Source organism: Trichoplusia ni, unplaced genomic scaffold, assembly GCF_003590095.1.
Source record: "Trichoplusia ni isolate ovarian cell line Hi5 unplaced genomic scaffold, tn1 tig00003517, whole genome shotgun sequence".
In the NCBI taxonomy this organism is placed as follows: Eukaryota; Metazoa; Arthropoda; class Insecta; order Lepidoptera; family Noctuidae; genus Trichoplusia; species Trichoplusia ni.
In genome coordinates, this window is record NW_020800413.1 from 1 (window position 1) to 14,395 (window position 14,395).

General features: G+C 38.5%; 1 protein-coding gene across 5 annotated transcripts; it reads left to right on the top strand.

The window, feature by feature from the left end:
* The first annotated feature begins 10 nt into the window (after window positions 1–10).
* On the top strand, window positions 11–12,284 carry LOC113507958 (homeotic protein spalt-major-like). Of its 5 annotated transcripts, none has more exons than XM_026890901.1 (4): window positions 11–1,820; window positions 8,450–10,207; window positions 11,105–11,284; window positions 11,527–12,284. In XM_026890901.1, exons 1-4 carry the CDS (start codon window positions 1,190–1,192, stop codon window positions 11,697–11,699), a joined length of 2,742 nt encoding a protein of 913 aa, XP_026746702.1. In that variant the 5' UTR covers window positions 11–1,189; the 3' UTR covers window positions 11,700–12,284. The 5 variants fall into 5 exon arrangements, with proteins under 5 accessions (XP_026746702.1, XP_026746704.1, XP_026746700.1 ...); XM_026890903.1 differs by having other exon boundaries at window positions 11–1,594; XM_026890899.1 differs by having other exon boundaries at window positions 8,450–11,284.
* Window positions 12,285–14,395: the final 2,111 nt, after the last annotated feature.

Genomic DNA, 14,395 nt, shown 5'->3' on the forward strand with positions numbered 1-14,395 from the left:
GAATCGAGTAAATTGCTTCTATCGATTCTATCGATTAATATCAGACGAGTTACAGTCACACGTATACGTTATATTTAATTTAAAGCACACAATACGATTGACATGGCTCCCGGCATTCGCTTTTTCATAACGACGCCTCGTAAATTTGTTTCAGAAATTAAAATTGGACTGTGAATGGATCTAGTTACGGATGTCGGGGATTTCATGGTAGCGTGTTGTGAGGTGAGGTATGTGGTCCAGTGTATGGTGAGCTGCAGGACGCCTTTTTAATTATAATCAGGTTTTTTTGTGACCTCGTTGATGATTTGATGGTGGCGTAACAATGATACAGGATATTGAGATATGTTTTTTTTTTTTCTTTTGGGAAAAGAGCATTTGTTATATTTTTTTTAATGTTTCGAAAAGTTGTCCTTGTCTTGTTAGTCCCTAAACTGCATGGTACAAAATTGACGATAGAGCCTATTTTAGCTTCCACAAAAACATTGTGCCAAGGAGTCGAACTCAATGTAGTTTGTCAAATAACTGGATTGAATAAATTATCACTAAACGTACCAGAAGGGTCAACAAACTCCATTTCGATTTTTTAATACCTACTATCCACAATTTGTTGTAGGTAAGCTTTTCAAATAAAACTTTTTTGTATGAACTGAAACAATAGTAGATAGTGTAGCTAAAAAAATAAGTATCATTTACATTACTATCGCCATAGACCCACGTGTAATGAAATTTCACTCACTAAGACACGCGTAAAGGGAAGGTATGAAGTTTAAAAACCTGCCTATTTATTTTAATACATAGATAAACAATAGAAAAAACATGTTTCCAACATAAATTCTATACATTGTACCAACATACCAAAGTCAAGTATAAGTTACGCAAAAAAACAAATTAGCAAAAACAATTGACTAACAGTAACTAGCAAAAGTAATTAGTATTGAATAAATGCAAATCGATCCGTCTCTAAGTTTACACAAAGTTCTACAACAAACTCGTAAATAACCGAGAACTTATCTGCGAGCAATTAAAAAAGCTATTCAATAATTATTGAATACAAACAAAAACTTATGACGTGCAAGTTCAATTAGTGTGTGTGGTGTGGGAGGCTTCGCGGGGCGACGGCGGCCGCCATCTAGCGGGCGTCAGCGCCGCCCACCGCCGCCTCGCGCGCCGCCAACGGCCTCGCGACCACATGTCGCTTATGAATATGAGGCGTTATGATTATGAAAATATGCCCCGCCCCGAATATGGAATATGGAGGAGGGGGGCCCGTGAAGCGCGTGCGAATGGGCGAAGTTTGATTTATGAGCCGGGCGCGGCCCCGCCTCCCTGTCATAACCGTATACCTGGTGCGCGCGCGCGCTGCCGCCCGCCGCCCGCCGCTCGCCTCGCGCTCAGTCCCGCTTCAGATGGCGAGTGGTGCGCTCGGTCACACGCCGCGTCCGCTCCGCTCAGTGTACTTCGTCCGAGGCGAGTAGCCGGCCCGCGAGTGCGCCCCGAGGAGCCCTGCGCCTGCCATGCGCCGGCCCTGAGCCGAGTCCGCAGCGCCGCACCATGCCGCGCGTCAAGCCCTCCTGCGTCCGCCGCGTCTCCATCGGTACTTAACGTTCCTACGACATCTCACCAGTCACCACATCACACACGACGTCTCCGCCACATCCGACGACCTGTGACCCCACTCTCAGGAGGAATAATTTGTGTTTTTGTCGATACGTTATTGTTGAATCCACGATTTGATATTCGTACCGATAAAATGATTCAGTTAGCGACGATAAAATTCGGCATACATGACAAAGTGAGCACTAAAATTCGTCACCAACGGGGTGAGTAAACAGTGCAGTGAATTATCACAATATTATTGTAGATTGTTAGTTAAAGGAAACACACGGTTCTAGGGAGGTATGTAGAGTCTCTTACTTTAAATTGCTTCACATAACTTTAAAAGCTTGTAATTAAATTGAAGTGTTCAAGTTGCTCATAAAAAAAATGTGTTTAATTTTTTTAAAGCCAGATAACATTATTTTTAGCGTAGCGAACTCAAACTGAAGTTCAGAAAAAGCTACAGATTGTTGTGCATAAAATCACATAAAATAAAATTTTCTCTCAAATATTGAGAAACTTTTAATTGCCGGAAAATGTTGAAACCGACCGGAACAGTGAAAAAAAAGAGTCGTTAACTTTTCCAGGAAGAGAGAGATGTAAAAATAAATAGTTGTGAAGTATCAGCACATCCAACATTGTTGCGGGTTGGCTGTCACACTGCCGCGCGCTAAATATTTTAAATGGTCCAATTAAAAAACGGTTACGAGCAACCAATAGGTCGAATTTCAAAATGTTTATTACCCCCGGTATAAATAGAAAGTGTATTGTGGCTTAGCATTTATTTGTAGGCCTGTTGCCTTTAAACTATTAGCTACCGTCCAACTTTATGGCTACAACTATTAATAATACGGACAGATATCATTCAAACTCATTTATATTATAATATACGATGTCATTTTTACTGTGTGCCCGTAAATAATGAAAGAAAATAATATTTATAGGCGACTGTTATTTGACTAAAATTATTTTTAATAAATTTGTGATATTTATTGACAATAATATAAATGGTTACAAAGTGAATCTGTAATCTGATAAATTGAATAGATTAAAAGTCGCCAATATCCGTAGTTGATCGGTGTTTTATAATATTTGATAAATTTTCTGTTACATGTAAGACACATGTGTATAAATTTTTGCGACGGCTCGGGAGGCACCTGTTTCCAAAACTTAGCATTTTTGACAATTTATTTCTCAAATCCTAACCTTCTTTTAGAAAATATCGTTTTTAAATTTAGATATGTTTGAATAATTTTTGAATATCATCAATTAAAACACCATTTACACTTTGACACAGATGGGTACATTTATTTAAAGATTCATGGTTATTATTTTTTATATTAATATAATAACAGTTATCATAAGATAATAAAAATATCTTCCATTAGCAATGAATATACAGAAATCGCATTAATATTGACAAAATGATTTTAATTTTAATCTAAATGTTGTGCTCTTAATATCTGAGATTTTATTTCTAAAACATATTGTTTTTGAGATTTCTCTTTAAGTGAAAAACATAAAATATGAATTTAAATTATTTCAAGCTACAAACATGCTTAGAATCCATGTAGGACGTAACATAGCTAATAAATATAATTATGTTAGTGTATAACAACGTAATCCAATTTTATTCGGATTCCCTACCAAATTGATCTAGATTTCAAACATGGCCGATTTTAAAACACAAATATTCGCAAACATAAAAGTCTAAATTAGTTAAATGAAGATGTATTTAAAATAATTTGCATGTCCGTCTAATGTAACGTTTATAGCACATTTAGTAGCGCCCCGCGGCGCCGTCCGTCGTTTTTATGATATCACAGGTCATTACTCATGGAGCGTGACATTATTAATAATATTATAACCTTGTCCGCTATTTGTGTTTGGCTTTGTATTGACACAGGGTCGGATTAACTGTTTTTTTTCTACATATTTGGTAGATACCGAGAAACACTCAATTTACTCTACACACTGTTGTATTAATTGTGACTAATGTAGTATTCTTTCCGCTTCTGCTAAGTTTTATTCAAAAGTGAGCCTTTTTTTCTTTTTCCCTTTCCTCTCTTCATTATTTTTCTTACTTCCGAAAGAATTTTCTTCCTGCTTATGGAAATTAGATATTAATTTGAAATAGAAATCTCATTTAATTTGTACAAAGTTTATATTTCGATTTGTGCTTGTATAATTGTAAGGAATATTCATTTTATGCGGTTTATTAATAATTTAATTAAGAATGCAGATGGTCTTGTTGATTATTCGTCTATTAGAGATAAGGAATAGCTAAGTAGGTTTAGATCCATTGATATTGGAATAACTTAGGATTCCTAATCGATTTAGTGTAATGAAAACCACAACACATTTATAAAATTCAAATAGTTGTACTATAAACATAGATTGGTTATTGATAATAAAATATTGATATAGATTCATCGCAGGCACGTTTACGAATTTGTTAAGAATCGATTTAACGCCTCGATATTATTTAATCGACCATTACTGATTAAAAAGAAATGTCTTTATTGATCAGACTGACACGTTGTCAAATTTTATGATAGAGCCGCTAGGTTGGGCGGCCGCTATGCCTCCACAGCCGACTATCTCATTGCCCCATTTTACGATTGCTCTATAAAATATTTACAACTCACATTCTAACAGCGAACGATTCAAATAACTTATTCATATTCTTATGAAATACTTATATTCCGTATTTGTTTGTTCGGCTAATAAATTTAAAACAAAACTCGAATATCTAATCCGGTTCTATTTCGAACTAAAATGAAAGATCACTATGCATATCGCCGTTCATTTACCTTGAATGATGAATAATAATTACTGTTGATGTATAAATTATAGACTTTCTGTCACTAGATTAATTAGCATCGGCCAACTATAAATCGAAATATTTTAATGACGATTGTAATAACATTAACGACACCTACTCGTTACAAGCGAGTCCAACTGTCGGATGGGATTGTTTGGCCAATGATCTCAGAGTAATTGTAAACATGTTTCTTAAACTGCACAAACAAGAAAAGATTTCTGTTGATAAGTTTTCTTTGTGTGAAAGTTGGACAATGTCGGGAATATCCGCAACGGACACTAAAACCTTTTTGAAAGTGCGTAACGCGGCGGCGGGCGGCGGGCGGCGCGCGCCTGTTACCCGCTCCTAGCGACCTGGTGCCGACTGCTCCTCCAACAGACACCACCACTAATCCTTCTCCTTATTACAAGTGAAACGCGCCGCTTCTCGCAACAAATGAGTTATTTAATCCTCGCCGCAACATTATCCCGGATTATATCATGTTTTGTGTCGGTGCTCACTTATCCGTTCGTCTTTCAAAACACCACAAACTTCCACCAAAAAAATATGTATTATGAGACGATATTGAAAACTCAACACCGACCGGCACGGTCAGGTAATATCTATAAAAACACATCATATTTGAAATATTGAAACGGTGAAAGTTTTGATAATCAAACTTACAAACTAAATGTATTGAGAAACCCGCATTTAACAATATTGGTACTAGTAGGGCCAGTAAGTGGAGTCGATGTTTCGGAATATCGATAAATTAATATGCAGGGAAGCACTTATGTACACATACTTTATATTTTTTATGTGTATATTTTGTAAATGTACGCAGCCGTGGGCCTAATTAAGAAAGTCTTGGACTGGATTGTTTTATCGATATTTATGAACTTTATAGAGATAAGTTATCGATGAGTTGTGATATGTTAAGGGGCGTATTGTCAATAAGCAGCTAATTTTTATTACGCATATGTAAAACGTGTTGCGCGATAAGCTCGCTATTAACGCCGAAAATATTTTCGTTCGTTCGCCGGATACCCTTGACCTGCAATTTACCTCAGTTATATAGGAATCCGTTTTGTTTGACTTTACCGTTTTGTCTCAAGGGTCAATTGGAGCCGAATTCTTTACAATACTTGTATTGAAGTTATTTTTATTACGGCTCCTTTTTCAATGAGAAACAATTCGTATTTTCTAACTTGATATCCGTTATGATTGTTACACTGAGGTTTTACCAGGTAAATGTAGCGACGGATATGTTTATAATCTAATAGAATGACTTTTAATAGACGATTTTGTAAAGCTTGGAATCAATCTACTTGTAAAGTTCCGCCTTTTTGCATTCCTAGTGGAAACTCAACATTCAACGGGAATTAAACTTAGGTAGATTAGGAGATAGGTAACTTACACTAACATCTCAGATCACTTTCATATCCCACCTCATATGAAAATTCAAATTTTCACTTGTTTCATCACTCAAGGAAACTAAAGCAATTCTAATATTGTCTGGCTAGTTGACAGAAATCAGTCATTGTTTTATGAAGTAATATTTTTTTATCTAAATCAATTTGCGGCATATTTATACTTAGGTATTGAGTTTTGTTACGATTATTTCTATAGATAAAAGAAAAACAAAAAACCAAGCGATCGTTTTAAAAATATTCATAATAATATCAATCTACATAATTATGCTAACGGCTACCTTCATAAGGTCATAATAAATACAATATTTGAAGATAAGACGTGGATATTTTAAAAGAAAAATATCTGTCGATTAAATATAATGTTATACACCTTATTTCTGCTTAAAACACCAAAATTAAAGTCGTTCTGGGTCAAAATAACGCCGACCCTGGCGACCCTAAAACAGTCAGTAATTTTTAAATAACAACTGACAATGCATTTCTATTGTATTCAGTGATATAAACATTTGAATTTAAGTATAAATAGTAATACAAAACTAGAATATATTAATAGAACAAAATTAAAAATAAACACTTTTTGTTTTACAAAATTTGTGATGAAAGTAGAGCATCACATATTTTTATGTCAAAAAGGTCTCTTCTTATTTTTTTGTTAGATTTACTAATTCAAAGATAAGTTCTATTTCAGTTTTAAGTATACTGAATAAAATGTAGAATACATTCTACAAAAATATTTTTTTTTTTTGAAATTCCAGTTTATAATTTCTTGGAGTATATTTCTAAAATTAAAATCTTACAAAAAAAGTTACATCTACGTTTATCACAATGTATCTTCAAAGCAAACATTTTCAATATAATATGGATAGACACATTTGTCTATTAAGTATCGATGCACGTCTCAAATAAAACATTAAAGTATACTTATTAACATTTCGTATAATAATAGAACAATAGTACAAGGATTTCTATAGCTAAAGCAAATATTCGATGGCGATATTTTTAGCTTTATACCCTTCTCATGTCTATTGTCCCAAACTTTGTACTAAAATCGGCATTGGGGGCAGGAAGCGAACAAGCTGCTAGTAGCGACATCTATTATCGAGTAGCAGGCGTGTAGCGTATTACGGTATTCAGGTTGATTTATTATAAATGATGACGGAATTTGTAGAGCGTTATTATTTAAAAAAAGATTAATTCTTATTACACAGTTGCTTATATAAATGAACTATCTAACAGGCTACGTTTTGGCTTGTAGCTGAAATTATAGATATTCGTTTCTAAATTTCGTGGTAGATAATATGACTCATTTGATTTAAACTACCTAACTTAATAATCGAGGCTCTGATATAGACTTCAATTCTTGTTAAATGAGGTTGATAACTTACAATTTTGACAGGCCTTAGGATCGGATCTGACACCTATCGGATATCACAAAATATATAATATTTGCTATATTACTTCAGATCTAAAGAAAAAGAGTTATCAAACACAAACTAAGACAAGTACCAACGTGAATACATTTCGGATAGACACGAATACGCACGTAGAGAACGGATACCTCGTTTATTCGGCGTCACAAGTTGACTATCCCTATTTTAACACGCTCGTGGGAATATCAAAAAGTCCCGTCTGCGATGCCTGTCACGGAAAGGGACGCACATCAAACAAAAGTGTTTGAGATTTATCGTTGATATCAAACGTCGTACATAAATATAAACTATATGTACCGCAAGTATAAAGTCTATTCAATTATTTAACCACAAAATTTACAGAATTTTTTTGCGTCACGCTTGCTGTGAAGGATAGTGAAATTATTTGAATTCTATTTAGTACTTCTTAAAGTTGTTGCTGGTTCCAAGGCAGTCAATTGTTTTTGGAACATGCTGACCTAAACGCTGTATTATAAGTGGTTTATTTCAGATCCTGGATTATAGGACTAGATACTAATGGGCTAATGTTGCGGACTTATCTTGTTATAAAAATCTGTCACTAATCAATTTTAAAATGTCCCTACATATTTACATTTACACTCACAATAATGATTGCAGTCTATTTAGGTTAGTTCGAATGAATATATTAAAGAGTTTCTGGCTAAACTATGAAAATATATTCGGTTACTAGCGAATCGGAGCTTAGGCCACAATCAGTCGTTGGAAACAACAAATCAATTTGCGTTTTATATCTAACTATGCAAGTAACATAGGCCTAAACAAAGGAATACGAGCAAGTTAGTAATAGTCTTTTAATACAAGCTGTATTTTTACTCACACATCTAAACGTTTGCACGAAATGCGATTCCTATAACTATCATCATGTGACTTTAAGGTAACTGAAGGTAATTACTGAAAGAGTGGGGTTACGTTAACACATCAATTAAATTTACTCTCATTATTCACAATTCATATCAGTCTTAATTGAATCCATCATATCCTTTAACTTCCAATTGAGCTTTGTACTACATTCAGCTGTTATCAAAACTTCATATTTCTTACTAATTACGAAAAACACTGTTTAGTATTTATTTTGCCACATTCCCTTACATTCAGAACTCATGGTCACTCATTTGTTATGCTTTTACAATGAGATGTTAAATTAACAAATGAATCCTTTGTTCTAGGTGAAAGTTCGGGCTCGTGTTCCGAAGAAGATATTAACAATGCGTGTGATGAAACGAGAGACCGGCCTGAAGCGCACATGTGTCCGCGCTGTCAGGAACAGTTCGAAAACCTTCATGAGTTTCTGTACCACAAGCGACTTTGCGATGAGAAAGCATTGCAAATGGGCGAGGAACGAATGCATTCTGATCCCGAGGAAATGGTCGTTTCTGGCGACGAAGAAATGGATGGACCTAACAAACGTTTAGAACAAGTCCGACGGCATCGACAAGATGCGGAGAATAATAACAGCCTCGAAGATGGCGAGGCAGAAGTGCCTGAAGCCGACGTGCCGCCGGTCGGGTTGCCCTTCCCGGTGGCCGGACATGTCACGCTCGAAGCTTTACAAAATACTAAAGTAGCCGTAGCGCAATTCGCCGCGACAACAATGGCAAACAACGCAGATAATGAAGCGGCGCTACATGAACTGGCCGTGCTTCAAAGCACGTTATTTACGCTCCAACACCAACAAGTGTTTCAGCTGCAATTAATACGCCAATTACAAAACCAGCTATCATTAACGCGGCGAAAAGATGACCAGCTCCCGAGCCCGCCACCGAGTGAACCAGAGCCGGCGCAAGCGGCTCCCGCTCCGTCGCCGTCACCGCCGCGTCCGCCACGGGAGCCCACTCCTGTCGCTCCCACTCCCCCTACTAGTCAAAGCTTGCCGTCAACCCACTCGCATCTTACACCTAAGACGGAACCAATTACCGTTCCCAAACTCCCGACCTCATCTCCTCCGATGATGTCCCATCCACCTTACAGCTCCATTTCCTCGTCGTTAGCGTCTTCAATTATCACAAACAACGACCCACCACCGTCTCTCAACGAACCTAATACGCTTGAAATGCTACAAAAGAGAGCACAAGAAGTGTTAGACAATGCATCCCAAGGTCTGCTAGCTAATAATCTTGCCGATGAACTTGCTTTCCGTAAATCGGGAAAAATGTCACCCTACGATGGAAAATCAGGAGGAAGAAATGAACCCTTTTTCAAACACCGTTGCCGTTACTGCGGAAAAGTATTTGGAAGCGACTCTGCGCTGCAAATCCACATTCGATCACACACAGGTGAAAGACCATTTAAATGTAATGTATGTGGATCACGATTTACAACCAAAGGGAATTTAAAAGTACATTTCCAAAGACACACAGCAAAGTTTCCTCATGTCAAGATGAATCCTAATCCAGTGCCAGAACATTTGGATAAATACCATCCCCCACTGCTAGCGCAATTGTCGCCGGGACCAATTCCTGGAATGCCACCACACCCACTTCAGTTCCCTCCGGGTGCGCCAGCTCCTTTCCCGCCAAGCTTGCCGTTATACAGACCCCCGCACCACGACTTACTGCCGCCACGTCCGCTCGGAGACAAGCCTCTACCACCTCACCCACTATTTACAATGCGAGAGGAACAAGATGCTCCGGCTGATCTCAGTAAACCATCCGCGCCGAGCCCTTCTCGATCAGCACCCGAGGTTAAGTCTGAACCACAAGACGAAGACTGTCACCGAGAATCCAGTTTTGAAGATACAGACCGCGTGTCTCCTAAGCGAGAACTTGATGAAAACGACGCGACTCAAGATCCAGAACAAGACCGATACCCGTCTACATCGCCCTACGACGACTGCAGCATGGACTCGAAATATAGCAATGAAGAACAAATCGGCAGAGAGAGTCCTCATGTGAAGCCCGATCCAGATCAACCGGAAAATCTCTCAAGTAAGAATTCACCGATATCCGGGCCAATTTCAATAGCAACGGGACTGCGTACTTTTCCTTCGTATCCTCTTTTCCCTCAGTCACCACCCAGTAGTATATCCTCAGGTAGTTTAACTCCTTTTCCTAACACTATGCAAAACGTCGTTGATGTAGATCTGGCACGTGATCCCGTATTTTATAATTCACTCTTGCCTCGCCCAGGCAGTAATGATAACTCTTGGGAGAGTTTAATAGAAATAACGAAAACTTCTGAAACATCAAAGCTCCAACAGTTAGTCGATAATATAGACAATAAAGTCTCTGATCCTAACGAATGTATTGTATGCCACCGCGTTCTCTCTTGCAAGAGTGCCTTACAAATGCACTACCGTACGCACACGGGCGAAAGGCCTTTTCGATGTAAATTGTGTGGCCGTTCTTTTACGACTAAAGGTAATTTGAAAACGCATATGGGCGTTCATCGCATTAAGCCGCCAGTTCAAATGTTACATCAATGTCCAGTTTGCCATAAGAAATTTTCGGATCCTACCATATTACACCAACATATAAGACTTCACACAGGCGAGCGCGCCCACGTCCCTTACGATCAAATCAGAGGTATTGATATTGAGGGTTTTCCATCTCTAAGTAACGGGTCAGACGTCAGCGACTATCAAGCTCAGCGTCCCTTCCCGCGCCCGATGTTCCCTACTCCGACCACTCCCGGCGACCGACGGGCGGACTCCCGCGGGACCGACGATGAGAGCGGCCGGGACGAGCGCGAGCCCGCTATTCGGGAGTTCGACGACGACTTAGACATGAAGGATCGTCGAACTTCGCCGCTCTCCGTCTGCGCCTCGGCGTCCGAAAGCGAAATAAAAACCATCACCACAACGGCTTCCCTCCCATCGGCGACAGGTTCGGAGAGCGGGCGCAGCGCGCGGGCCTCACCACCTTCGCCCACCATGTCGACGCTGTCGACGCCGCCGCGGCTGCCGCTGCACTCGCCGCTGCCATCGCCGCCCACGCCTATCGCCGCACTTGGGGCGCTCGGAGGATCGCCCTTCAGCCCGCTCGGACTTGCGTTTCCTCCCGCAGGTATGCGATAGCGGGATCTTATATTTTCGTCCGCCCCGGTCGCCCGCATTTCCATTTCCTTGTTATAATCCTCGCCCACCAAATAAGTTTATCACCGGGCGCTCGAATACACGTCCCAGTATCAACCAACAATAAATATGGAAGAACTACCTATCAGTCATATCAGTGTAATCGTGCGTACCGAGTGTTGTACAATAAGTGCCAACTAAACCGCAATGAACGATGGGTTTATTTGTGTGCAGTGCGCGGCAACACGACCTGTAACCTCTGCTACAAGACGTTCGCCTGCAACTCCGCCCTGGAGATACATTACCGGAGCCACACCAAGGAGCGACCCTTTAAGTGCACCGTCTGCGATCGCGGATTCTCCACAAAGGTTTGTCTCTTAAACCTCTTATTTAATCATACCCTTTGATTTACCCTGTTTATATTTGTGTACCTACTACCTCCCCTCTGTTTTGAAGTGTTAAGATTTGATAAAGCTTAGGTACCAACAGTAAATTTGAACATACTTAGCGAGTGATGTATCCGTGTTCAACACAATAGCGTGATATGACTATCGTGTAATAGTCACGTACCTACAAGCTCATAGCTCAGATTGAGTGACTTTGGCTTTTAGCCAGTTCATACTTTATTGTTACACAAATAGCGAGACGAACGAGTTTACGACATTTTCACTAATTTTCACTACATCTAAAGAAATTCATTGATAATAAAATCGTTTGAAGACAAAATACTAGCTTTACTCTGCAGCGCTACCTAGTTACAAGTAGGTTAACAGTTACTATAATTTTGCTTCTTGATTTTGCGATAAAACTAAAAAAATATGCTTTTAAATGACTCTACACTAATTGCACATTCAAATATAAAACGATATCATTAAAAGAAACATAAGAAATCCAAAAGCGATAAACATTTCAATTACGTTATGGTACGTTATAAATAATACCTACAATTCCTTTGAACTCGGTCCTGTTAATAACCTTATAAATCTGCATGTCTTTCGTTTGCCGCATCATGCGAGGATGTACTCGTAGCTACGCGGTTGCTTCTATTTGCATACAAGTAGTTATATGAGTTAGACGTGAAGTATTACTGCGACAGGGCGTATATAGTCCGCGTTTGATAAATAACGCGATGCAGTAACCGGGGCATCGAATTCCAAGTTTAAGCCGAGACATCGACAAGCGAGCGCCGCCGCCGTGCGCGACTAACTTCATGCGCCGGTTTCATTTCATCCCAGTTTCAGTGCATTAATTTTGCAGGCAGTAATTACAAGTCGCTAGTCGACGCCTCTAGTTCGCATTAGTTTTAGCTGTTGTCTTCCTCCGTCGCGTCGCATCCGAGCTGTTGCCGGCTCGCCGAGTAATTGACGACTAACTGCGCAAACTTGTAGGCTCGTTTGTTCCGATTTAATCAAAACTATGTACTGCCTTATTGCTTGCACTCAGTTTTTTGCGTGATATAATTTGAAACAGTGCCTTGGTATTAAAACATTTCGGAGCTATCTTTAAGGTTAGGCGCTTCGTATCTGCACGAAATACAAGCACTTATTAATCGTGGTACCGGCCACATTTAACATCGTTTCCATCTACAGATAATTAACTTTGTTTATTATCCAACTTCGTTGCTTTATAGATAATCGCAAATTGAACTGTACGTCATGTCATTAATTTATTACTTAGCGATAAAACGTATTTTGCATATCATACGGGCACAAGCTACATTAATCGATATGAAACGTAGGTGCCTGTACCAGGCCACGGGTTTCCTGGAACACCCTCCTTTTCCTGTTTTTGTCTTTTCTTTTCTTAGTTTAACATCTCAATTAGTAAGATGAGCTTAAGAGGAGCTCATATAACCGACATTGTTTGAAAGAAAGCCACCCAGACCGCAAGACGTTGGCTGACCGCAATGTCTTCTGAATAGGCTTCCGTTAAAACGCACATTAATGACGATATACATTACTCTGGTACTTAATAAAAATCATACAAAGCTAGGACTTGACTAAGTAACTTAAGGTTTCAATTAAAAAGCTTGTACTTTACATCAAAACCTATTCAAAGATACCTCGTTCGCGGTTATCATTCCTCTATACGGTAAAACCTGATTACCTACGAGGTAAATTATTAATGGATATTATGACTATTATTAATATATAAATTTTATCTCCATCAACACTTTACTTCTTAAATACTCGCAATTAACAAACATTTAAAGGTTTTAGCCTTATCAGTATAACATATGATTGAAACTGTTTAATTACATACTTGCCTATTACAAATCTGAATGCAGGCACTTAAGACCTACTAATGACCAACAAAAAGAAACTTTTTTATGAACATTAAACAAATAAGTAAATAATAATGTGAAACATTTATTAGCAGGTAGATACGAACAAAGTGAATTAATTCAATATTTTAGACAATAAATAAAGGTTGTTAAAAGCATTTTTATGATGATACAAGTTTTATACGCGGTTCGGCCAATATTTCAAGAGTGTAGCGTAAAGCTGCGCTTGCGCACCACCGCGTCGCGCCACAAAAATGATAAGTCATAAAAACAACGTCACGGAAAACGATCGGAATATTAATTCATGTCGTAAAATATTTATTGCTTATAAATCCTTGAGCCTGTACCTACGCTTCTCGTCATAAAAAGATTATTTATGCTTGACAAAGTAACATTTTCGTATGTTACCGAAAGTGACCACGGGTCTTATCAATAAAGTATAGGTTATTTACGATGGCGCCGAGGTTAAAAGTTTAAAACCCCACAAAGGCACCTTACGTGCCTCAGTTATTCAATTAAGTTCCTCTGATTAATGCGGCGCTTTAGTATCTACTATGATTTACATTCGGACTCGCCCAGAACCCCAGATAAACTCAGAATTTAAAGGTAAACGTGTAACACAAGACTTATGATATATCTAAACACATTCATGTGGATGTATGTGTAAAATGCGTTTTTTTATTATATTTAGGCCTTTGTTGTTTGCAATCTAATTTAATGTAGGTAACTCTATAAATCTATAAATGCTTTAGATCAAATAGATAAACTAAAAATAACAACGCAAAAAAAATCGCTACCAAATTAAAACTACTGCATCTA